This window comes from Oncorhynchus mykiss, chromosome 21 (genome assembly GCF_057628025.1).
Source record: "Oncorhynchus mykiss isolate SJ-2025 chromosome 21, ASM5762802v1, whole genome shotgun sequence".
Taxonomy (NCBI): Eukaryota; Metazoa; Chordata; class Actinopteri; order Salmoniformes; family Salmonidae; genus Oncorhynchus; species Oncorhynchus mykiss.
Window position 1 is genome coordinate 28,890,128 of NC_143042.1, and position 24,376 is coordinate 28,914,503.

General features: G+C 39.2%; 1 protein-coding gene across 7 annotated transcripts in view; it reads left to right on the forward strand.

Moving 5' to 3' along the window:
* The window catches only part of LOC110500322 (sodium/potassium/calcium exchanger 2), a 187,759-nt gene that overhangs the window by 14,032 nt on the left and 149,351 nt on the right, over positions 1–24,376 (forward strand). For 4 of the 7 annotated variants that reach the window (XM_021577626.3, XM_021577627.3, XM_090214347.1 and 1 more), the window contains exon 2: positions 3,389–4,533. In XM_021577626.3, coding sequence (XP_021433301.1) covers positions 3,619–4,533 — 915 coding nt within the window. In that variant the 5' untranslated portion in view covers positions 3,389–3,618. Of the gene's footprint in view, positions 1–3,388; positions 4,534–14,082; positions 14,647–24,376 lie in introns of those variants that run through there. The other 3 variants (XM_090214348.1, XM_090214350.1, XM_090214351.1) reach the window with 3 other exon arrangements.

Below are 24,376 nucleotides of genomic sequence, written 5' to 3' on the forward strand. Positions count from 1 at the left end.
CAGAAGCTTTTAAAGCCATAAGATAATTTTCTGGAATTTTCCAAGCTGTTTAAAGGCACAGTCAACTTAGTGTATATGAAACTTCTGACCCACTGGAATCGTGATACAGTGATTTATAAGTGAAATAATCTGTCTGTAAACAATTGTTGGAAAGATTACTTGTGTCATGTATAAAGTAGATGTCCTAACCGACTTGCCAAAACTATAGTTTGTTAACAAGAAATTTGTGGAGTGGTCGGAAAACAAGTTTTAATGACTCCAATCTAAGTGTATGTAATTTTCCGGCTTCAATTGTATTTATTAACATATCAAGATAGAATATTGCAGTCAGGTAACATATGAGGTGTATTTGCTCTCGCTTCAGCTCAAATAATGGCCCCATTTGCATAATTTGTATGTGATTGCGTCATATTTCTGTTGAAGCTTGCATCGATACATGCTTCAAAATATATACAAACGGAGTACGCATTTGGGAAGTGCCCTCCATGATCCGAGCTATTTTAATTTCTGCAGGCTCATTCAATGTGCCGCTTTTTACCACAAGCTCGGTGTTCATTGTCCTTACACAAACATGTAGACACCTGATGTCCCGATTTCCCCGTCTCTGATTTTCTGTTACTATGTACAATTTTTGTGATGAACTCAACTGGTGAGCCTCTTTAGCAGCTCGTTCCATGGAAACACTGACTTCAATAGCCTTTGCCAAGGTCTCCCTTTTCCTGATTTCTCTGTGGAACCTTTTTATTTAACAAGGCAAGTCAGGTAAGAACAAATGTTTATTTACAATGACGGCCTCGGAACATTGGGTTAACTGCCTTGTTCAGGGGCAGAACGACATATTTTTACTTTGTCAGCTTGGGGATTCAATATTGCAACCTTTCGGTTACTGGCCCAATGCTCTAACCACTAGGCTTCCTGCTGCCCTGGTTTTGGTGAAAAGTGTCCTTTAAGTATTTCCACAATTAATTTTTTATTTTTTTGTTTCACCTGTATTTAACCAGGTAGAATAGTTGAGAACAAGTTCTCATTTGCAACTGCGACCTGGTCAAGAAAAAGCAAAGCAGTTCGACACATTCAACAACACAGAGTTACACATGGAATAATCAAACATACAGTCAATAATACAGTAGAAAAAGTCTATATACAGTATGTGCTAATGAGGTAGGATAAGGCAGGTAAGGCAAACAATATAGCAATTAAACACTGGAATGGTAGATGTGCAGAAGATGAATGTGCAAGTAGTGATACTGGGGTGTAAAGGAGCAAGATATATAAATAAATACAGTATGGGGATGAGGTATTTGGATGGGCTATGTGCAGGTGCAGGGATCTGTGAACAATATCCCCATACGTCTTATTACCTGGCCTGTCTAGCTTTTGCAGGCGGCATAGTAAATTAAATGTCTTTGGTCCCATTACACAAAAACATGTGCAACTATTTTATCCTCCAACAATAACGCTTCCATCCACAGTTTTTATGCGAGTAAAGTCATGCTGTATAAAAAAATCTTATGATAAACTTCATAGGGTGGTGAAAGTGTGCAGTGATCTTGATGCTCCTTTCCAATAAATATCTAGGGTCTTATTTTAGTGACATGATGATCGATGCTTGACTGCAGTTTGACAAATAAAAATATTATTGTTCTTAGGCTATCCATAATAATCTCATGTAGACTCGCACAACCTAACCTACCTGAACTGTATCTGCTAGCTGTTGGCTAGAGCGCACGTGCCAAGACCATAGTAGGCACACTTGCTATTTAATGCAACGGTTGTTGTGACAAAACTATCTGTAGAGTTGAAAATGCAATGGAAACATATTCAAGATATTCAAGATTTTTATATGGTACATGAAAACTTAGTGCACACAAAAAAAAAATCAGCTTATGTCATAATGCAGTGATTTTTATCCACAACAAGTCCACTGGTGGGAAAATGTGCAGATTTTCTTAATGCGTTTTAATTTTTTTATAATCACATGAAAATTGGTTGCAAATTGGTTCGAAATCTATAGAATGTAATTTGCAAAATCAAAATATTCAAACCGTTCTGTACGTACAGTATATGGAGCTCCACTGCTCAATACTTTCATTAAACTGTTCAACAGTTCCAGCCATTTTTCATTTCTCAATAGTATGCTGGACACATGACATTTTTAACAACGCTTTTTTCTGATAAAAACGAGTTCATTGCATCTGCCGTATGACCATATTTCTCAGCTGCTTGCCATTGTTTTGAAGTAGTCACAAAAAATCTGGCCTTATTTTAGGGCATTCTATTGACCATCGTGGCACCAACTCGCCTTCCAAACATTCTATTCCCAGCTTATTGTTCTACGCCACAATGCCTGCTTCGCTATTGTTGGCAATGAGACCTGCTCACATTGTTTATAGTTAAATGTTAACAACAACAAAGAATGGAGTTCGTCCCATTGTTTCCTATAGGGGAAATATAGGCATGTTTGTCTATTTCACCAAATATCTCGCAATGTGTATATTTAGGTTTTTTCGGACGCCATTTTAATCATGACAATCTCCTCTTTCTAATTATGTAAGTCTGGGCAGCGAGCTCGGTTGTCATCAAATGCTAGCCCCAAAATACTTTTTGCCCTTGGAACGCTGAGATCCCCCCGTTGTTTTCCTATGGAAAGGCAGGCCTGTCTATTTCGCCAAATATCTCACAATGTGTATATTTTAGATTTTTTCAAGTCGGGCACCATTTTAATCAGGATAATTTCCTCTTTGTAATTATGTTCAGTTCAACCATTTATCCAGAATGTGATCATCTCAACACACATTAGCCATAATACTCTGCATCACAACTACGGTAAGTATGGAGGTGCAAATGGTACAACCCTAATACATAACATAGACGATCTGCTTTCAACACCGCAATCCAATTGCATAGTGGGCTAGTCTGTAACTATAACCTTTATAAAGGTTTCACTGAAGTTCGTTTTATTTCAAGGGCATTTGGTGCATCACATTGCGAGTAAGCCTATAATTTTGTGGAATTCTGCTATTTGCATACATTTTACCTGGATACCATGCCATTAGTAGTGTTGATTTATTTGTATGAATATTATATTATGAACCCTATTTGTCCGAGTAGGCAATTAGTATATTATGAATTCAAACATTTTCAGATTTTTTCCCCAATGTTATATGCTTATTTCTGAAAAGATAAAGTGGGATATAGCTATTGCCTCTGAACCCATGTATGGATAACTGGATAACCACTGGTCAGGACTACGTTGTGGTGTTAAATTCACTACAGAATTGAGGTAGGCATGTGACAGCTAATAGTTTGTTGCTGTGTGTGAGTTCTACATGTTGACGCTTCCTCCTTTTCTTTTTCTCTTTCATTTCTATTGAAATCTTGTTTTTAGAGGCTAATATGAAGACATCAATGGTCAAGCCAGACCCTGGAAAGCATCTGGAATCCTCCCATGTTGTTTGAAGCCTAAGGCAGGACCATGCATTGTGTCTGGTGAAAACCAGTCCACTCTCCTTCTACCAAACCATTGAGAGTGAAGACACACACACACACACACACACACACACACACACACACACACACACACACACACACACACACACACACACACACACCACAGAGATGGGTTTGGACCAGCCCTGCTTGGATATGGTGGTGCAAAGGCCTTTTCTGGGTGCAACATGTAATAGGCACCGCCACCAGAACCTGCGCAGAAAGATGAGGCCCATACGAATCCTGGGTTTTGTATTCAGCATGGTAGCCATAAGCGCGATCTCATTTTCCTTCAGTGCCTTGACCTGGAGCTCAGGGACCTACTCAGAGCCGCTCCTGCCCCAGGAGGCCATCCTTCAGTCAGGCCCAACTCCACACAGGACTCTACTTTCCACACAGCACCAGAGGGACCCCAATATCTCAGCCGACATTCCCGTGGCAATGAGGTCTTCGGCAGACGGCAACGAGAGCCAGGGGGACTACCCCACGGACCTGTTCACGCTGGAGGAGAGGCGCCAGGGTGCTGTGGTGCTTCACATGTTTGGGATGCTGTACATGTTCATCTCTTTAGCCATTGTGTGTGATGAGTTCTTCGTGCCCGCTCTGACAGTCATCACAGAGAAGCTGGCCATCTCTGATGATGTGGCGGGGGCCACTTTCATGGCTGCAGGCGGGTCGGCGCCGGAGCTCTTCACTTCAATCATTGGTGTATTCGTCTCCCACAGCAATGTGGGCATCGGGACCATTGTGGGCTCAGCTGTCTTCAACATTCTCTTTGTCATTGGAATGTGCGCCATCTTCTCCAGGGAGATCCTCAATCTGACCTGGTGGCCCCTCTTCCGTGACGTCTCCTTCTACATCATGGACCTGATCATGCTCATCTGTTTCTTCCTGGATAACTACATCTCCTATTGGGAAAGTATTGTGCTACTTTCAGCCTATGCCACCTATGTGATCTTTATGAAGTTCAACAGCAACGTGGAGGGCTTCGTGAAAGGCTGCATGAACAAGAATCAAGTGGTGGAGGTGGAAGTGCAGCCCAAGGTGAGTCTATTTCCCTATTTTTCTTTATCTATCTTTCCCGACAGAGCTTAATCACCATTTCCTCTGCCTCTCTATCTTTCAAATGAATGTGACCATTTGAATCTAGCGGTTAGAATCTCAGATCACAAGTATTGTACAAAACAACAATAGACAAATGTAACAATAAAAAGTTGGCTCTGTAACGGATAGACTTGATCTTATAAGGGATAAACCCCCACCCCCCCCCCCCCCCCATTTAATAAAAAAAAATGTAACCTTAATTTAACTAGGCAAGTAAGTTAAGAGCAAATTCTTATTTACAATGACGGCCTACCCCTGCCAAACACTAACGCGGACGATGCTGGGCCAATTGTGCGCCACCCTATGGGACTCCATAGGGTGGCGGTGTGGCAGGGTAGCCTAGTGGTTAGAGTGTTGGACTAGTAACCGGAAGGTTGCAAGTTCAAACCCCGAGCTGTCGTTCTGCCCCTGTTCCTAGGCCGTCATTGAAAATAAGAATTTGTTCTTAACTGACTTGCCAAGTTAAATAAAGGTAAAAAGCTTGGAATCAAACCAGGGTCTGTTGTAATGCCTCTAGCACTGAGATGCAGTGCCTTAAACCGCTGCACCACTCAGGAGCCCCACCCCCAGCCACCAACCCACCACACACATGCTCACACACACAGCCTATGAAGGGATGGATCAATTCAAAATAAGTCAGTCAATTGAGGAAGTGATACCTGTTTTTCTATTATGGAATTAGAATATCAGGTTACTTCCTGAATTGACTGACTGACCTGAATTGACTGACATTTCAATTTATTTTAAATATTTATTCCATTTTGGACTTGCCTAGGCCTGTGACCTACAGACTGCAGGTGTTGTTTAAATGCCTTGAATGCTTACCTTGTGCTCTGAAATGAAAAATGTGTATTTCATGATTGTTTTACTTTATTTAACCTTTATTTAACTAGGCAAGTCAGTTAAGAACATATTTGTATTTACTATGATGGCCTTTTTTAGTACAACCAATAAATTATTGTGAAAATGCAGTCAGAGCTCCCAGAACTCCCTCTACAGGTGTTTTGGTGGACATGCAATGGTGCAAGTAAAAACAAATCCTCAAACCTCAAAATGCAAGTTTTGAAATTAAAACAATACTCCAACACACTAAGCCCTCTACTACACTATAGATTGTTTTAAAGGTAGTCATGCTGAAACAGGAAAGGGCCTTCCCCAAACTGTTGCCACAAAGTTGGACGCGCAGAATTGTCTAGAATGTCATTAGTGTTAAGATTTCCCTTTACTGGAACTAAGGGGCCTAGCCCAAACCATGAAAAACAGCCCCAGACCATTATTCCTCTTCCAACAAAGTTTACAGTTGACACAATGCCTTCGGGCAGGTAGTGCTCCCCTGGCATCCGCCAAACCCAGATTTGTCCCTCAGAATGCCAGATGGTCAAGCGTGTTTGTCTTTGGCGATTGCATTGCTGTGTACTCAATTTTATACACCTGTCAGCAACGGTGTGGCTGAAATAGCCAAATCCACAAATTTGAAGGGGTGTCCACATACTTTTGTATATATAGTGTAAGTTCAGGAGTAAATATTTCTTAACAAATCACTCACTCTTTGGGAAATAAAGGTGCTTAACATTATTTTTGAATGACTACCTTATCTCAGTACCCCACACATACATCTCAGGTTCCTCAGTCGAGCAGCTAATTTCAAACACAGATTCAACCACAAAGACCAGAGAGGTTTTCCAGTGCCTCGTAAAAAAAGAAGCAGACATTTAATATACCTTGGAGCATACACGTTAGATGGTGTATCAATACACCCAGTCACTACAATGATACAGTCGTCCATCCTAACTCAGTTGCTGGAGAGGAAGGAAACCGCTTAGGGATTTCACCATGAGGTTGATGGTGACTTTTAAACAGTTACAGAGTTTAATGGCAGTGATGGGAGTAAAACTGAGGATGGATCAACAACATTGTAGTTACTCCACAATACTTACCTAAATGAAAAGTGAGAAGGAGGATGCCTGTACAGAATTTTAAAAATCCTATACATGCTTCCTGTTTACAATAAGGCTCTAATGTAAAACTGAAAAAATAAATTGGCTAAGAAATTAACTTTATGTGCTGAATACAAAGTGTTATGTTTGGGTTAAATCCAATACAACACATCACTGAGTACCAGCATGGTGGTGGCTGTATCATGTTATGGTTGTCATTGGCAAGGACTGGGAATTTTTTAGGAAAAAATAAATAAAATACAGCAATGCACAGGCAAAATCCTAGAGGAAAACCTTGTTCAGTCTGCTTTACAGCAGACACAGGGAGACAAATTCACCTTTCTGCAGGACTTTAACCTAAAACACAAAAGTCAAATATATGCTGGAGATGCGTTGAATGTTCCTGAGTGCCTAGTTACAGATTTGACATAACATCTATGGCAAGACTTGAAAATGGCTTGCCATTATGGGTTATTGTTTTCAGTTTGCCAATATGGTGTGTTGTGTGTAGATGGGTGATAATTATTCTTATTATTTTAATCAATTTTGAATTTAGGCTGTAGCACAACAAAATGTGGAATAAGTCAAGGGATATGAATACTTTCTGAAGGTATTGTATATCCTAGAAATGCACACTGTAGTTATCACATAAATGTTGGTACCAACGTCAAAAATATATCCTAGTAATAAAAAAAGGGAAATGGAAAATGGAGATTGTTTGTTTTCTTTGTATATTGTCTGATGAAAACACATCATGTACCTTTTTTGAATTTATTTTCACACAAATTGCCCAACATAGATAAAATAAATGGTGACTATCTTTATTTTAGTTTTAGATATTTTCAGACTTAGTGTTCTTCTGTTGAGATGGCATTGGCCTGTGTCACCCAAGCTGCCTCACAGTATTCCTCTGTGGGATTAATAAAAATGACAGTGTCATTCTAGGTTAAGCTGGACAAATTGTGTCCCAGTTTGACAAACAATCCCTTGAAATATATGGAAACTCTACAAACCAAATTTCATTTGACAATGTCAAAGGAAGGTCTGTTTTGAAATGGGTTTAAATATATATAAAAATGAAGATATCCAAAAGATGTTAGATATCAGTCCTTAAAGTATGATTATTAGTATGATTGCCTCATTGCAAGGAGAAGCAGTTTCTGTACACAAAATTGCCACTGTGGTACAATGGTCTTACTCCATCTGTCTTTCAGTCACTCTCATTAAGAAATTCTAAGAATCTTGAAATACTCCCTCAGGATAATTATGCTGTAAAATATTTTTTGTTTATTCACAAATGATGACTGGTATCTTCCTTGTGATACAGGCTATATCTATAGGAATCCATTGACTTCACAGAGCATAGAATGCTATCGTCAATGACACTGGAGGGCAAAGGGAATATATTCCATAGCAATTTGATACTGTTGTTGAGATTATCCGGATGGATTTAGGTTACTTTGTGACACGAGATGAAAATTAGTTTTTGAGATATTATCCCAGAAAGCTGTACTGTAATAAAGCTTTAAATAAATCAGGATTTACTTTAAGTAGATAAAGGATATTTCATTGGAGGTCACACAACACAATACTGGGAATCGAACATCAAATAGGTGCTTGATGCTTGATATGTTCATTCCCAAGTGAGAATCTAGTAAAGCTTTCAAAATATAAGGTCTTGAAAATGGGTGTGTTGTGTCTATAGTGATGTATTTTGGCTTCTGGCTGCTACTAGTGAGTTAAATAAACCTAATAAGAATGCAACAGGGAGTGCCAGAGCAAAGAGGAGCTTCAGTTGACCTTGAGATGCAATGCATGAGACGACTGGAGAAAATAACAGAAAAACAAGTCCAAAAAGGTGGATACACAGACGAGTCGATCAACCATGCTTGTCTCTGTTCTCATCCCCACAGCTCAATTATCACTCATGGCATGTTTAAGTCTCTCCTATCATGGCCGGCTGAGGAATGCCTCCACCACTGCCCTGTTGGCTACAGACCATATTGTGTTGGACTGTTAGATTCTGACATTATCACTAAATATCTTTATGTCGAGGATTTTACACTTGAGAGTCCTTATTCTTTGTAGAATTATGTGTACAGTGCCTTCAGAAAGTATTCATACCCCTTGACTTATTTCACATTTTGTTGTGAAATGCATTCAAAATTGATCAAATATTTTTTAAATGTCACCCAGTACCACATAATGTACACAGTACCGCATAATGGAAATGTTTTACAGTAAAATTAAAATGAAATACAGTAATATCTCATTTACATACAGTACATGCAGTACCAGTCAAAAGTTTGTACACACCTACTCATTCCATTTATTAAAAGCTATTTTCTACATTTCAGAATAATGAAGACATCAAAACTATTAAATAACACATATGGAATCATGTAGTAACCAAAAAAGTGTTAAACAAATCAAAATATATTTTATATTTGAGATTTTTCAAAGTAGCCACCCTTTGCCTTCATGACAGCTTTGCACACTCTTGGCATTATCTCAACCAGCTTCATGAGGTAGTCACCAGGAATTGCATTTCAATTAACAGGTGTGCCTTGTTAAAAGTGAATTTGTCCAATTTCTTTCCTTATTGCGTTTGAGCCAATCAGTTATGTTGTGACAAGGTAGGGGTGGTATACAGAAGATAGCCCTATTTGGGAAAAGACCAAGCCCAAGAACAGCTCAAATAAGCAAAAATACATGACAGTCCATCATTACTTTAAGACATGGTCAGTCAATATGGAACATTTCAAAAACTTTTAAAGTTTCTTCAAGTGCAGTTGCAAAAACCATCAAGCATTATGTGAAACTGCCTCTCATGAGGACCGCCACAGGAAAGGAAGACCCAGAGTTACCTCTGCTGCAGAGGAAATAAATGCTTCATAGAATTCATCAGACACATCTCAACATCCAACTGTTCAGAGGAGACTGTGTGAATCAGGCCTTCATGGTGAAATTTCAGCAATGAATCCACTACTAAAGGACACCAATAAGTAGAAGAGACTTGCTCAGGTCAAGAAACACGAGCAATGGACATTAGACCGGTGGAAATCTGTCCTTTGTTCTGATGAGTCCAAATTTGAGATTTTTTGGTTCCAACCGCTGTGTCTTTGTGAGATGCAGAGTAGGTGTGGTTCCCACCGTGAAGCATGGAGGAGGGCATGTGATGGTCTGAGGGGGCATTTGCTGGTGACACTCTGAGTGATTTTATTTAGAATTCAAGGCACACTTAACCATCATGTCTACCACAGCATTCTGCAGCGATACGCCATCCCATCTGGTTTGCGCTTAGTAGGACTATCATTTGTCTTTCAACAGGAAAATGACCCAACATACCTCCAGGTTGTGTAAGGGCTATTTGACCAAGAAGGATAGTAATGGAGTGCTGCATCCTGACCTCCACAATTGAGATGGTTTGGGATGAGTTGGACTGCAGAGTGATGGAAAAGCACACAACAAGTGCTCAGTATATGTGGGAACTCCTTCAAGACGGTTGGAAAAGCATTCCAGGTGAAGCTGGTTGAGTGAATGCCAAGAGTTATCAAGGCAAAGGGAAGAATCTAAATCTTCTTCAAATCTAAATTTGAAGAATCTAAAATCAAAAATATATTTGGATTTGTTTAACACTTTTTTGGTTACTACATGATTCCATATGTGTTATTTCATAGTTTTTGACGACTTCACTATTATTCTACAATGTAGAAAATAGTACAAATAAATAAAAAGTGTGTGCAAACCTTTGACTTGTACTCTAAGTATTCACACCCCTGAGACAATACTTTGTAGAAGCAGATTATACAGCTGTAAGTCTTTCTGGTTAAGTCTCTATGAACTTTCCACACCTGGATTGTTACCATTGTTCTTTTCAAAATTCTTCAAGCTCTATCAAATTGGTTGTTGATTATTGGTAGACAATCATTTTCAGGTCTTGCCATCGATTTTCAAGTGGATTTAAGTCAAAACTGTAACTCAGCCACTCACGCACATTCACTGTCTCCTCCAGTGTAGATTTGGCCTTGTGTTTTAGGTTATTGTCCTGCTGAAAAGTGAATTAATCTGCCAATGTCTGGTGGAAGCAGTCTGAACAAGGTTTTCCTTTAGGATTTTGCTTGTGCTTAGCACCATTCCATTTATTTTTTTAAACAAAAATACTCCTCAGTTCTTAATGATTTTCCCCAAGCATATATTTTGTATGCACACAGAGTGAGTCCATGCAACTTATTATATGACTTGTTAAGCACATTTTTACTTCTGATCTTAGACTCTCCATAACAAAGGAGTTGAATGCTTATTTCCTCAAGATATATTTCAGTTTTTAATTTGTAATTTATCTGTAAATACTCAGGAAAACATCATTCCACTTTAACATTATGGGGTATTGTGTAGTGGGCCAGTGACAAGAAATATCACAATTCAATCCATTTTAAATTCAAGTCCTCAACTGGCAGCTTTGTTAAACAGTACCCGCAAAACACCAGTGTTTTGCGGGTACTATTTAATAAAGCTGCCTGTTGAGGACTTGTTAGGCATCTGTTTCTCAAACTAGACACTCTAATGTACTTGTCTTCTTGCTCAGTTGTGCACCTGGGCCTTAGAGACAGTTTTCTCAGTTCTGGGAAGGGAGTAGTACACAGCGGTGTACCAGATCTTCCGTTTCTTGGCAATTTCTCGAATGGAATAGCCTTCATTTCTCAGAATAAGAATAGATTGACGAGTTTCAGAAGAAAGGTCTTTGTTTCTGGCCATTGTGAGCCTGTAATCGAACCCATAAATGCAGATGCTCCAGATACTCAACTAGTCTAAAGAAGGACAGTTTTATTGCTTCTTTAATCAGAAAAACAGTTTTCAGCTGTGCTAGCATAATTGCAAAAGGGTTTTCTAATGATCAATTAACCTTTAGAAATGATCAACTTGGATTAGCTAACACAAAGTGCCATTGGAACACAGGAGTGATGGTTGCTGATAATGGGCCTCTGTACGCCTATTCCATAAAAAATCTGCCGTTTCCAGCTACAATAGTCATTTACAGCATTAACAATGTCTACACAGTGTTTCTGATCAATTTGATGTTTTTTTAAATGGACAAAAAAAATTGATTTCTTAAAAAAAACAAGGACATTTCTAATTGACTCCAAACTTTTGAACGGTTGTGTGTGTGTGTGTGTGTGTGTGTGTGTGTGTGTGTGTGTGTGTGTGTGTGTGTGTGTGATCATAGTTTTGGAGACTTTCTGACCCCAAAACCCAACTAACGTCTGCAATTCACCAGCTGTGATTCTTGCAGATTTTTTGGCCACTCTAACCATCCTCCTCGCTGTGCGTGGGGTCAATATAGACACACGTCCTCTTCCAGGCCGATTGTTAACATCTCCAGTTGCTTTAGACTTCTTAATTATTGCCCTGATTGTGGAAATGGGCATTTTCAACCGTTGAGCTATTTTCTTATAGCCATTTCCTGATTTGTGCAGCTTAACAACCTTTTGTCTCACATCATTACTGGAATTCTCGTGTCTTTCCCATAGTGATGGATGACTATGGGAACTCGGCCTGTGTCACCTCATATTTATACCCCAGTGAAACAGGATGTCATGAATTACCACTTAAGTATTCCTAATCGCTCAGGTGAAATTAAGAACATAAAATATGAATGGGAATATACTTCAGTTAGATTTTATTCATAAGAATTTCTAGGGGTGCCAAAAATTGTGGCACACGCTCCTTTATTTTTTCCAATAATTTTACTTCAATTAAAGGTTACTTTTTGTGAATATTTTGAATGAGAGACCAAGAGGATAAACAGCAAAGACATTTTTGCTCATATTTACCAAGGGTGCAAATATTAGTGGAGGGCACTGTAATAGCATAGTTTAGTTTTTATGCGGCATCTGCATACCAACCATTTGATCTCAGTCAGTTTCATGGGGATATGCTCAAGATCTTCTCGAGTTATGCAGTGTTGTTTTCAATTATGTACAATCATTTTGTTTTAGAGCAGATGGTGTCAACAAACTGTAGCATAGTCTCTTTGTATTTTGCCTAGTGGCACGCTGTTGAGTTTTGTCCACATGAGTGAAAAATGCAGCGAGTTTTTGTCTTACAGTAACTAAACTATTATATTAGGTTCTGTTCTGTAGAATACTATCATATGTGATCTTGCAGACATTGATCTAACTTAATTTAACAAGCACCATTATCCTGAGTAGCATGCAAAGAACATGATCCACACATGCTCAGAATGTGTGGATCACATTTACTTCGTGCCATAATGCTTGTATTCCTTATGTAAAGTCTTACTGAACTTTGTCTTTGTCTTAGACATCCTTTTAGACAACATTTGCATAAGAGCATAAATCCCCACAAGCATTTATCAGAGGTAGGACTGTAGGCCTTAGCCCAGTAACTAGACAAATATCTAGTGGAGAATGATTAAGGCATCCTCTCTTGTAGCACAAGGTCAATTACCTTTGACATGCAGTAACACGAACATCTGGTAATAATAGTGCACATGGGGTGAGGAATCCCTGAAGCAATAGCATGACAGTGTGTTGTCTCCATACAGTCTCACACAGTGCTGCCAAAAGCATAAAACAAACAGGGAGAGCAGAAGGAGGGGGGGCACATTGTGAAAACTCAGACAGCACTGAGCCTTCAGTTGGTGATTGGCATTCTGCCATCGCCATGGCGATAGACAGGCTCAGGCGAGGCGACTTGTGCTGTGATCATGAGGTTTGGAAAAAGCTGTAACACCTACAGGATGCTAATGAGAACATTGTGTGTGCCACAGAGAGTGTGAGAGCAGAATAACCTGGGAGTGCTATGGTTGATCTTATAAACTGGGCATTCGTAACTAATCTATGGGTATTTCAAAACCAGTGAAAATTATGAATCATCAGTCTTAGTTTTCAATGAAAGCGATGCATTGGAAATGGTTAGTTGAATGCAATGGGTTTTGCTAAATTTACATTGGGCAGTCCAACAGAAAACTTGGATAAAAATGTCAAGCGAGGCATTCTGATTATGGATTCATCAACCAACAACATTTCCCTCACATCAATTCTCCTTTTCTATTAATTGAGAAGTCATTGCAAATAGATGTTATTTTTTAAATGATTAGTTTACTTACTGAATTGACTGCATTCAATTGGAATTGACGTCACCCTGTTGTAGGCATCAAGGTTTGAAGGAATTAGTGCTTTTGGTCACAGCTTGGGATCCAGGAATCTGTCCAATTTCAATTCTTGATATTTACCCATTTGATTCTTGAAAATTGTATAACTTCCTCATGACCTTAGGGCAAATGCCTTTTTCATAACTGAAAATATAAGGTTTTAAATATGTTTAAAACTATCATGTTGATGTCATGGACTGACAGTCCTTGCATCTAGAGCTGTCTATGAATTTGAGACGGTGTATCATTCCCTTTTGTCCCATCTTAAAACCTGTTAAGGATATGGCAGACATACCCCTAGAGATTGGGTACCCCTAGTAAACTGGAAAAAAAATCTGTCAAAAATTGCTAATATATGCAAATAAAAATTATTATTGGATAGAAAACACTCTAAAGATTCTAAAACCGTTGGAATTATGTCTGTAAGTATAGCAGAACTCACAGGGCAGGCATTCTTCCAAACTAGTTTTTGTGGCCATGAAAGTTGGAGCAACTTTGACGTCATGGCCCCCACCCTTCCCAACCAGTTATGATTCTGGGGACACTTTCTATCTCTTCCGCTAGATGTCCTCTTTCATTAGAGCTTTGAATCGTTCAAATCCCGCGAGAATTGACCCTATGGGAGTGAAATTAGTGCGTGCCACGAGAGAATAGGCTGTGCGTATGGGCGCGAATTGGTCCCAGCCATTCCTTTGTTCCAGCACTCAAGAGAAGAGCAGACGATGGCCGATTGAATTGAAGTTTGTTTTGCGTGTCTAAAACATCATAAAGCTTGCTTCTGCACTTAGTTTGACCTGTTTAGTCGACATATAATATGTAATTTTGAAGTTTTGATGCGCAACTTTTCCGGACCAGAGGACGTTTTGGGTGCATTTCAGCTGATGTTATTAGCAGTAGCTAATACAAAGACGCAAGACTTGAAACCAAACGATGTATTGGGTAAGTATGAAGCCTTCCAGAACATTCTGAACGAAGACCATCGAAGGTAAGGGAATATTTATGCTTAAATCTGTGTTTCTGTTGACTCCAACATTACGTGGAAATGTAGCTTGGAACTGAGCGCTGTCTCAGCATATGGAATAGTGTGCGATTTCTGTAACGTTAAAAATAAATCTAACACAGCGGTTGCATAAAGAAGCAGTGTATCTTTCTAACTATATGTAGAACGTATATTTAGTCAAAGTTTATGATGTCTATTTACGTTATCTTGCCGCGCTACATAGATTTCCTGCGGGCATTTTTGAGTAATTTCTGAACGTGAACTCACTGTAAATGGACATTTATGGATATAAATGGCATATTATTGAAAAAAAAATATGTACTGTGTAACATGTCATATTACTGTCATCTGATGAAGATTTTCAAAAGGTTAGTGAGCGATTTATTTTTTAATCCTGCGTTTGTTGATTGCATGTTTTGGCTATTGAAATGAGCTGTGTCTGGTGGTGGTTTTACATATATATGTGCTATGTTTTCGCCGTAAAACATTTTAGAAATCTGACTTGCTGGCTAGATGAACAAGGTGTTTATCTTTCATTTGAGCTATTGGACTTGTTAATGTGTGGAGGTTAAATATTTTTAAGAATATTTTTGCGTTCCATGCGCCACCGTTTCAGCTGAACGTGGGAGGGTTGATTCCCAATTGGGAACCAGTATCGTAGACAGGTTAAGGGCTAGGGCTGTTGCGGTGACCGTATTCCGCCACACCGGCAGTCATGAGTAATGAAGGCAGTCAAATTCCACATGACCATTTAGTCATGGTAATTAGGCTTCTCCAAGCCCTGATGCTGCAGCTGGTCATTAGTAGCCTACCGAACTTGCTAACTGCCTGGAACTCAGCACTCTATTGTCCCTCTAATCACTCTGACATCAATGCAAATGTATTCGAAAATCTAATAGACCACTTCATGAGAGCCCATGAGCTCATGTAGGCTATAGGCTATGCAATTGCGTTAGAAAACAGAGTGATGGCTACTAATAATATTCAACTTTCCTAATATTAAGCACATTGCTTATATTTACAACAGGAGTAAATATAAACCACAGGGAAAAGCATCCTCCATTCACTATTTAAGTGCATAGATGACATGTATTTTTCCCCCGCTGCCCCTGTTTTGATATAGGTGCATGATAATGGTCCATTCTAAATCCAAACAAATTTCACACATATTATTTAGTATATGTAAAGACAAGATTAAATCAAGAATAGTCTGATGGGTGACAATATTAGCCTATCACTTGTGAATGATGCCCAGCATAAGAAACAGTGCCTTGTTTTTGCGACTTGTTCGAATCATAGTCACACACCTCATGTTGCTTAGCCCACAGGCCTATATGTTTTCATAAGGTTTGCATCACAACTAAAGTGTCCAAATAACTTAAGCACATTAATCCGCTTTACAAGTGGTGTAGAGTCTCACTGGCATACAATATATAAGCAGTGTGTGAGTTTCAAGTTTGGGGAAGATCATTTTCACCATAAAAAGTCACCTTTAAAATAAAAGCAATACATGCATAATTGCATTTGCGGTCACATTTGATAACGGTGTTTTCCACTAATGGAAAATTTGTGCTTATAGCCTACTACCATGTGCGCATTGCTGCGCTTATAAAGTGATGAAATAGCCTAATAGTTTATTAGCATTTTAAGCTAAACGTTCTGATTTTATGCTAGTGGTTGTATTAATTTGGAATCTATTCCATACCACAACTGTCCCGAGACTGTTTTATTTATTTTTTTCTCATACAGAATTGAATTGGTCGACTTTTGTACTATGGGAGATAGAAGATTGACATAGGTTTGTGCTTTTGTTGTTCGTTAGGCCTACTCATCTTTTTGGTTGATAAAAAGTAAATGAGAACAGTTCATCCAATATCTTCAATATGCACCTCGAAATTGGATAAGAACGCTCGCATTAGTGTCCCCGATGTGTCTGTCTTAACTTAGCCTGTGAAAAAGACCCGATCATGTGATAGAGAGCAGTGTGAGTGAGAGATGCTTCGGATTGCGCAGCACACTCCGGGAGAAGGGCACAATGCAGAATCTTTTTTAGGGTGCATTACGAACACAAATGGGGTGCCGCTGTGAAATTCAAAGTAGGGATGCACGATATATCGGTGAACATATCGGAATCAGACGATATTAGCTAAAAATGCCAACATTGGTATCGGCCCGATGTCTAGTTTAACGCCGATGTGCAAAACCGATGTCAAAGCTGACGTGTATACCTACATAACATAGGTACATGGCGTAATGACGCCACGTAAAATTTTGCGCTACACATGCAACACAGCATTCCTAACCTTTGCCCAAAATGTCTGCTGTGTGGATCGAGTAGTCAACAAGTCTAGCTATCATTTGAAAGAGTAAAAAAGTTTCAGCGAGACAACTCAAAGTAGAAATCCGCCTTTAATGCCAAGATAATAGATTCGTTGCACTTGACAATCAACCGTTCTCTGTTGTGGGTGATGTTGGCTTTCGCAACTGGTCGAGCACCGGTACACACTGCAAAGTGCGCAATTTTTCAGATGTTGCCCTCCGGGAGTTACACAGTAATAGTGTCACTGCTATAAGCTTCACGACAAACTATGCACATGCAACACAAGTGCCACCACTACTATCAGTAGCACTATCAAGCTGTACAAAAAAGTCTGCAAACAAGCAAACACCGGCCACAAACTATGTGTTTACAATACCGCATTGGTAATAAATAATGATTTGTTTGACCGCAACTTCTGGTGTAGCTTGGTACCTAACTAGCACCAAATACAACCAGCCTGAAAACAATGACCAGTAGAAACTGCAGGAATTTTCATTATTCTTAGCAATGATTTATGAATCCTTGTGAGTAAGTATTAGCTAGGTAGACACTTGTTGTTTGTTTATTGAAATTGAACTTCAATTCATGAAAATAAACAGCTAGCCAGCTACTTAACCCTGTTGCCCAAAGCTAACGTTATAAGCAGCCAGCTTGCTTCATCTGCCTATTGAGGCTCGACCGGACATGGTTATGTGTTGTGAAGCTAGCCACAATAAGGATTAGGCAAAATGGTGGACTTTGCGGTTTGCCTTCAAAATAAATAAAAGTACCTCTTTGAAAGTGATGCAGAAGGTTACAATTGGTGGAATCATGCCATATTTAGACTAGATGTTAAAGAAGGTTGGAATGTGAATCAATGAAATGGGATATTAGTCTACTCGGTGACACCCACAGAACAGAAATTTGAAGAGTTTAGCAACTATTAGCATTATAGCTCTTATCGCGGGACTGTGACTGTGTGAAATCATCTCCCCAGTCAGCCTATTGTGTGTATGGACATTCATAGTGCACTGTACAGCTTTACCTAAGGATTGGGTATCAATGAAATGGGGTATCAACCTACTCAATAACCAGGCAATTTTTTTCCAACATCCTCCTCAGAGTTATCAGACTCTAAACATCCACGCAGTATTGTTTTTCCTCAAAGAATAGTGTACAATACACATAGGTTGACAATAAATGTGGCTCAATTCACAGATGTTTCAGAGCTACAATGCTAATGTTCTCTGGGTGTCACTGAGTAGACTGGTACCCCATGGCATTGATCCACAATCCATAGGTAAGGCTGTACAGTGAAATAAGTATGCCCCCAATGTAATTCTAAAGTATAATTAACAGATTTGTCAAATTATCAAATTATTGTCTTTTGTTGATTTTATATAACAACATTCCAACCTCGTTTAGCATGATCTAGTCAATTATGGAATAATTCTACTATTTGTATTAATTTGCATCACTGTCAATTACATACTTTTATTTTGAAGGCTAACCGGAAAGTCCACTACTGTGGCTAATCCTTATTGTGGCTTGCTTCACATAGATGGATCTGACCACCATTAATCAAATAAAAACTGCCTTATAAATTAGGGTTATTTTAGATGATGACACCTAGCTATATAGTTAGCTAGCTAACTATATAGCTACTGAAATAGATGTCATTTTGATATGTTTTTGGAAAAGAACATTGCATCCATGATCTAGCTAGCTTTTTTTTTATATAACCAGCACTATAGGTGTGCAAGACAACTTCACGAGCATCATTCTTATTTACAATGACGGCCTATGGGACTCCCAATCACGGCCGGATGTGATACAGCTTGGATTCGTACCAGGGACTGTAGTGACGCCTCTTGCACTGAGATGCAGTGCCTTAGATCGCTGTGTCCATGTGTATGTGTTTTTAACTGTACTAGAATGCTTAAAAGGCTGCAAAAAATGTAAATATCGGTTAGCGGTGTCTTTCTTTTTGGCAAGGAAAATATTGGATATTTGTCATATCAGTGCATCACCAATTCAAAGCATTATCATGTGCTTATCAAATTGTGAATGAGAGACTATTAGAGTGTGTACAGCCTCCGCAAAAATGAAAGCAGAGCTTATGCCCTTCAAGCGACTTTTTTCAAATCATCATTAGTCTCATCATGCAGCCTTACAATGTATTAAAAATCTTAACATATAGCCCAATGTTTGAAAAACAACTAAAGTTACATTAATAACTCTAAAATAAGCATATATGAATACCAATTTCTTTGTTAACCATTCAACACATAATAGCTTCATGTGCGGACTCCCTCATTGTTTGGAGAAAGTATTTATATTTTATTCATCTTTGTTCAATTGGGTTCTTCATACTATAAAATAATGCCATGGAATTCTAAGCAAATCATGTCTGCTAAATGAACTAGTGTAGCCCACAGCCATTTGGCATAGCCACATCAAGACAACTCAGAGTATGCTATTATTTTCTTCTGAAATAGACTACATTTTCTTCATATGATGCTTCTTTTGACCTATCTAAAATAAATAATGGATTTATTGTGAAGGCATAGGCTATATTACATGGATTTATTAGACTTTTTAAAATAGCTTGTAAGCAATGTGTGGAAGCCAGGAGATGCTAAATGTGTTTATTTTGTGGTTAATTACCGTGAGACCGACCAGTTATTTGCTTGACAATCACCAGCTGATGAAATTCCGTGACCGCCACAGCCCTAGGCAGGGCTGCTGTTTTGTTGTTTTTTTAAATCCCAGAATGTAACTTTATCGAAGCATTCATAAACCCTTTAGTTTAAAAGACCTGCATAGATGCTTCACAAATCAACAATAAACCAAGGTCATACTATATAAGGGTGATATCATCAGGTCATTAAATCTGGTGCTTTGCAGATTGTGACATAATGTTTTTGCCACCCTTTATAGTATGACATTTTACTTTAAAAATTATGTAAATATTTGATGTAGGCCGTATAAAGGGCATATACAATGTTGTATATTATTAAGATTTACTTCTTACTGAATCTGAAAATTAGTCCGAGATGTATTTTAGATGTTCTTTTTACCCTTTTTTTCTCCCCAAGTTCGTAATATCGAATTGGTAGTTAGTCTTGTCCCATCGCTGCAACTCCCGTACGGACTAGGGAGAGGCGAAGTTTGAGAGCCAAGCGTCCTCCGAAACACGGCGCAAAATTTTAAGTAAGTATTTTATTCCCTATTGTGTAAAGTGTGGAAGTCCAGTGTTCATTTAACACCACAATTATGTTTGTTTCAATGTCTTCCATCTTTCTAGAACACAATGACATTCTGTCACTTTGCATCTTGCAAAGAGTGCACATTGCTGTAGGTCTGGGACATGAAATGGAGAAAACTGGCGGCCGTTGTCGATTACTAGACGAGTCAGTTAAGCAACTCAATTTAACCCTGGGGGTAATGCATAACACCATCAATACTTCAAACTGAAACTGTCTGTCCCCACTTACGTTTTGTGCTTGCCTCTGGAAAGCCCTCCATTGGTCATCAGTTGGTCCCCCTGCAGTGTATTAAGCAGCTAAGGGTTCTATTCACACGTACTGTATCAGTATTATTGGCAGCTCACTGGGTGACAGTAGACTGTTTCCTTGCTTCATCAAATGTATTCCATGATACAGCATTCATCCAATTAACAAAACTACACAATACATAGACGTGCTGTACATTTTAATGGCTTTAAAATTGAAACCACTTGTGTGCCAGAAAGTGTACTCACGTCTGGACACTTGGTATTAAATGTAAAGGAGATTGACAAACGTTTGAGGAAAGCAATAGTAAATCAAGGGCTCGAATTGCATAGTTGATTGAATGCTTTTTCTAGGCCTTTGTGAGCACATTTCAATCTTTCAAAAAAATATATCATATTTTTATTCACAATGAATGAAAGATTACATGTAAAGACATTGTACATTTTTCCCCTTTTTGTCCGACTTTGACCTCCCCCAGAATGCCTCCAAACACATTTACAAAGAAAGGCAAAGTCATTGAGTTACATATCAGAAAACAAAACATAAGTATACAACAATGCTACTTCAATACAAGCAAAAATGTAATGGCTTAACGATTTTAGGTGATTTGGTGATCCTATAGCAGTAATCTCAAGGTGTGGGGGTGGGACCAAGAGTACCAATCTGGGGGAAGTGTTTGGAGCTGTTCAAAATAGGATATCATCGGGTCCCAGGTGAAATAAAATTAGTTGGTTGACCCTATTCATTTTCTCAAATTTTAGGAACAGCATCAGATATTTGAGCCAAAGAGAGACTAAGGGAGGATTGATAGATTTCCAATCCAATAAAATCCTTCTGCGGGCCAACAGGGAGGCTAAAGCAATGGCATCCAGCTGTCCATTGGTCAGAGAACGATTGTTGTTTGGTACTCCAAAAATAGCCATTTCTGCACTAGGCTGCAACTTTATATCAAATGCTTCAGAAAGGGTTTTAAATATAGTGGACCAAGAACATGTGGGTCAGGTCCGCCAAGGAGCCTTTACACCTGTCACATGTACCATCAATATTTGGGAAGAATTTGGATAATCTGGCCTTGCTGAAATGTATACGGTGAAGTACCTTAAACTGTATAAAGCTGAGCCGGGCACAAGAGGAGCTTCCATTTACCCTAAGTAAGGGACCATTCTAGACTTCATCAGTGATCTCTCCACCAAGTTCCCTTTCCCACTCAGATCGGATTTTATTGAGTGACAGGTTATCAAGGGACATGATTATCTAAAAAATACGGGAAATTAGTCCCTTTAGTTGAAAAGGTGTTTCCAAAAGGGCATCCAGACCTGATACGGGTGATAGAATTGGAAAGGTTGGAAAGGTTGGGCTGCCTGGTGGTTAGAGCATTGGGCTAGTAACCGGAAGGTTGCAAGTTCAAATCCCCGAGCTGACAAGGTACAAATCTGTCATTCTGCCCCTGAACAGGCAGTTAACCCACTGTTCCTAGGCCGTCATTGAAAATAAGAATTTGTTCTTAACTGACTTGCCTAGTTAAATAAAGGTAAAATAAAAAAAATAAACTGGGAGATTTGGAAATACCTATATTAACTTGAATGGGGTAGATTCAATTTGATAGTGAGGTCTTCGAAATTGGCAAAGGTGCCATCAATATAAAGATCATTAAACTTAGTAAGGCCATTCCTCTGCCACAACCTGAAAGCTGAATCCAGTTCGCCTGGAAGGAAGAGGTGATTATTACATACAGTGAGGGAAAAAAGTTTTTGATCCCCTGCTGATTTTGTTTGTTTGCCCACTGACAAAGAAATGATCAGTCTATAATTTTAATGGTAGGTTTATTTGAACAGTGAGAGACAGAATAACAACAACAAAAAATCCAGAAAAACGCATGTCAAAAACGTTATAAATTGATTTGCATTTTAATGAGAGAAATAAGTATTTGACCCCCTCTCAATAAGAAAGATTTCTGGCTCCCAGGTCAGGTGTCTTTTATACAGGTAACGAGCTGAGATTAGGAGCACACTCCTAAAGGGAGTTCTCCTAATCTCAGTTTGTTACCTTTATAAAAGACACCTGTCCACAGAAGCAATCAATCAATCAGATTCCAAACTTTCCACCATGGCCAAGACCAAAGAGCTCTCCAAGGATGTCAGGGACAAGATTGTAGACCTACACAAGGCTGGAATGGGCTACAAGACCATCGCCAAGCAGCATGGTGAGAAGGTGAAAACAGTTGGTGCAATTATTCGCAAATGGAAGAAACACAAAAGAACTGTCAATCTCCATCGGCATGTGGCTCCATGCAAGATCTCACCTTCTGGAGTTGCAATGATCATGAGAACGGTGAGGAATCAGTCCAGAACTACACGGGAGGATCTTGTCAATGATCTCAAGGTAGCTGGGACCATAGTCACCAAGAAAACAATTGGTAACAGCCTACGTCGTGAAAGACTGAAATCCTGCAGCGCCCGCAAGGTCCCCCTGCTCAAGAAAGCACATATACATGCCCGTCTGAAGTTTGCCAATGAACATCTGAATGATTCAGAGGACAACTGGGTGAAAGTGTTGTGGTCAGATGAGACCAAAATGGAGCTCTTTGGCATCAACTCAACTCGCTGTGTTTGGAGGAGGAGGAATGCCATCCCCACCATCAAACATGGAGGTGGAAACATTATGCTTTGGGGGTGTTTTTCTGCTAAGGGGAAAGGACAACTTCACCGCATCAAAGGGACGATGGACGGGGCAATGTACCGTCAAATCTTAAGTGAGAACCTTCCCTCAGCCAGGGCATTGAAAATGGGTCGTGGATGGGTATTCCAGCATGACAATGACCCAAAACACACGGCCAAGGCAACAAAGGCGTGGCTCAAGAAGAAGCACATTAAGATCCTGGAGTGGCCTAGCCAGTCTCCAGACCTTAATCCCATAGAAAATCTGTGGAGGGAGCTGAAGGTTCGACTTGCCGAACGTCAGCCTCGAAACCTTAATGACTTGGAGAAGATCTGCAAAGAGGAGTGGGACAAAATCCCTCCTGAGATGTGTGCAAACCTGGTGGCCAACTATAAGAAACGTCTGACCTCTGTGATTGCCAACAAGGGTTTTGCCACCAAGTAATAAGTCATGTTTTGCAGAGGGCTCAATTATCCATTTCCCTCATTAAAATGCAATAACATTTTTGACATGCGTTTTTCTGGATTTTTTTGTTGTTAATCTGTTTTTCACTGTTCAAATAAACCTACCATTAAAATTATAGACTGATCATTTCTTTGTCAGTGGGGAAACGTACAAAATCAGCAGGGGATCAAATACTTTTTTCCCTCACTTTATAGGACCTTGAATAGAGAAATCACAGAATTTAAAATGTTGACGGAATTGAGTCCACATGTTTTAAGTATTGATAACAATTGGATTGAATGTGTAGCGCGAAGCTGAAAGAGGGAGATTGGAGGTGACTAACACAGAACCCAAACCAGCTGCGCGCGTGCACCATCATGCGCTATCGTGCATACATTGATTTTGTTCCCCTACATCAAACGCGATCACGACACGCAGGTTAAAATATCAAAACAAATATTAATTTGGGGACAGGTCTAAAAGCATTAAACATGTATGGCAATTTAGCTAGTTAGTTTGCAATTGCTAGCTCATTTGTCCTATTTGCTGTTGCTAGCTAATTTGTCCTGGGATATAAACATTTAGTTGTTATTTTACCTGAAATGCACAAGGTCCTCTACTCCGACAATTAATCCACACATAAAACGGCCAACTGAATCGTTTCTAGTCATCTCTCCTCCTTCCTGGTTTTTTCATCTTTGAACTTATATGGTGATTGTCATCCTAGTATTACCACAACGACCGGCAAAACAT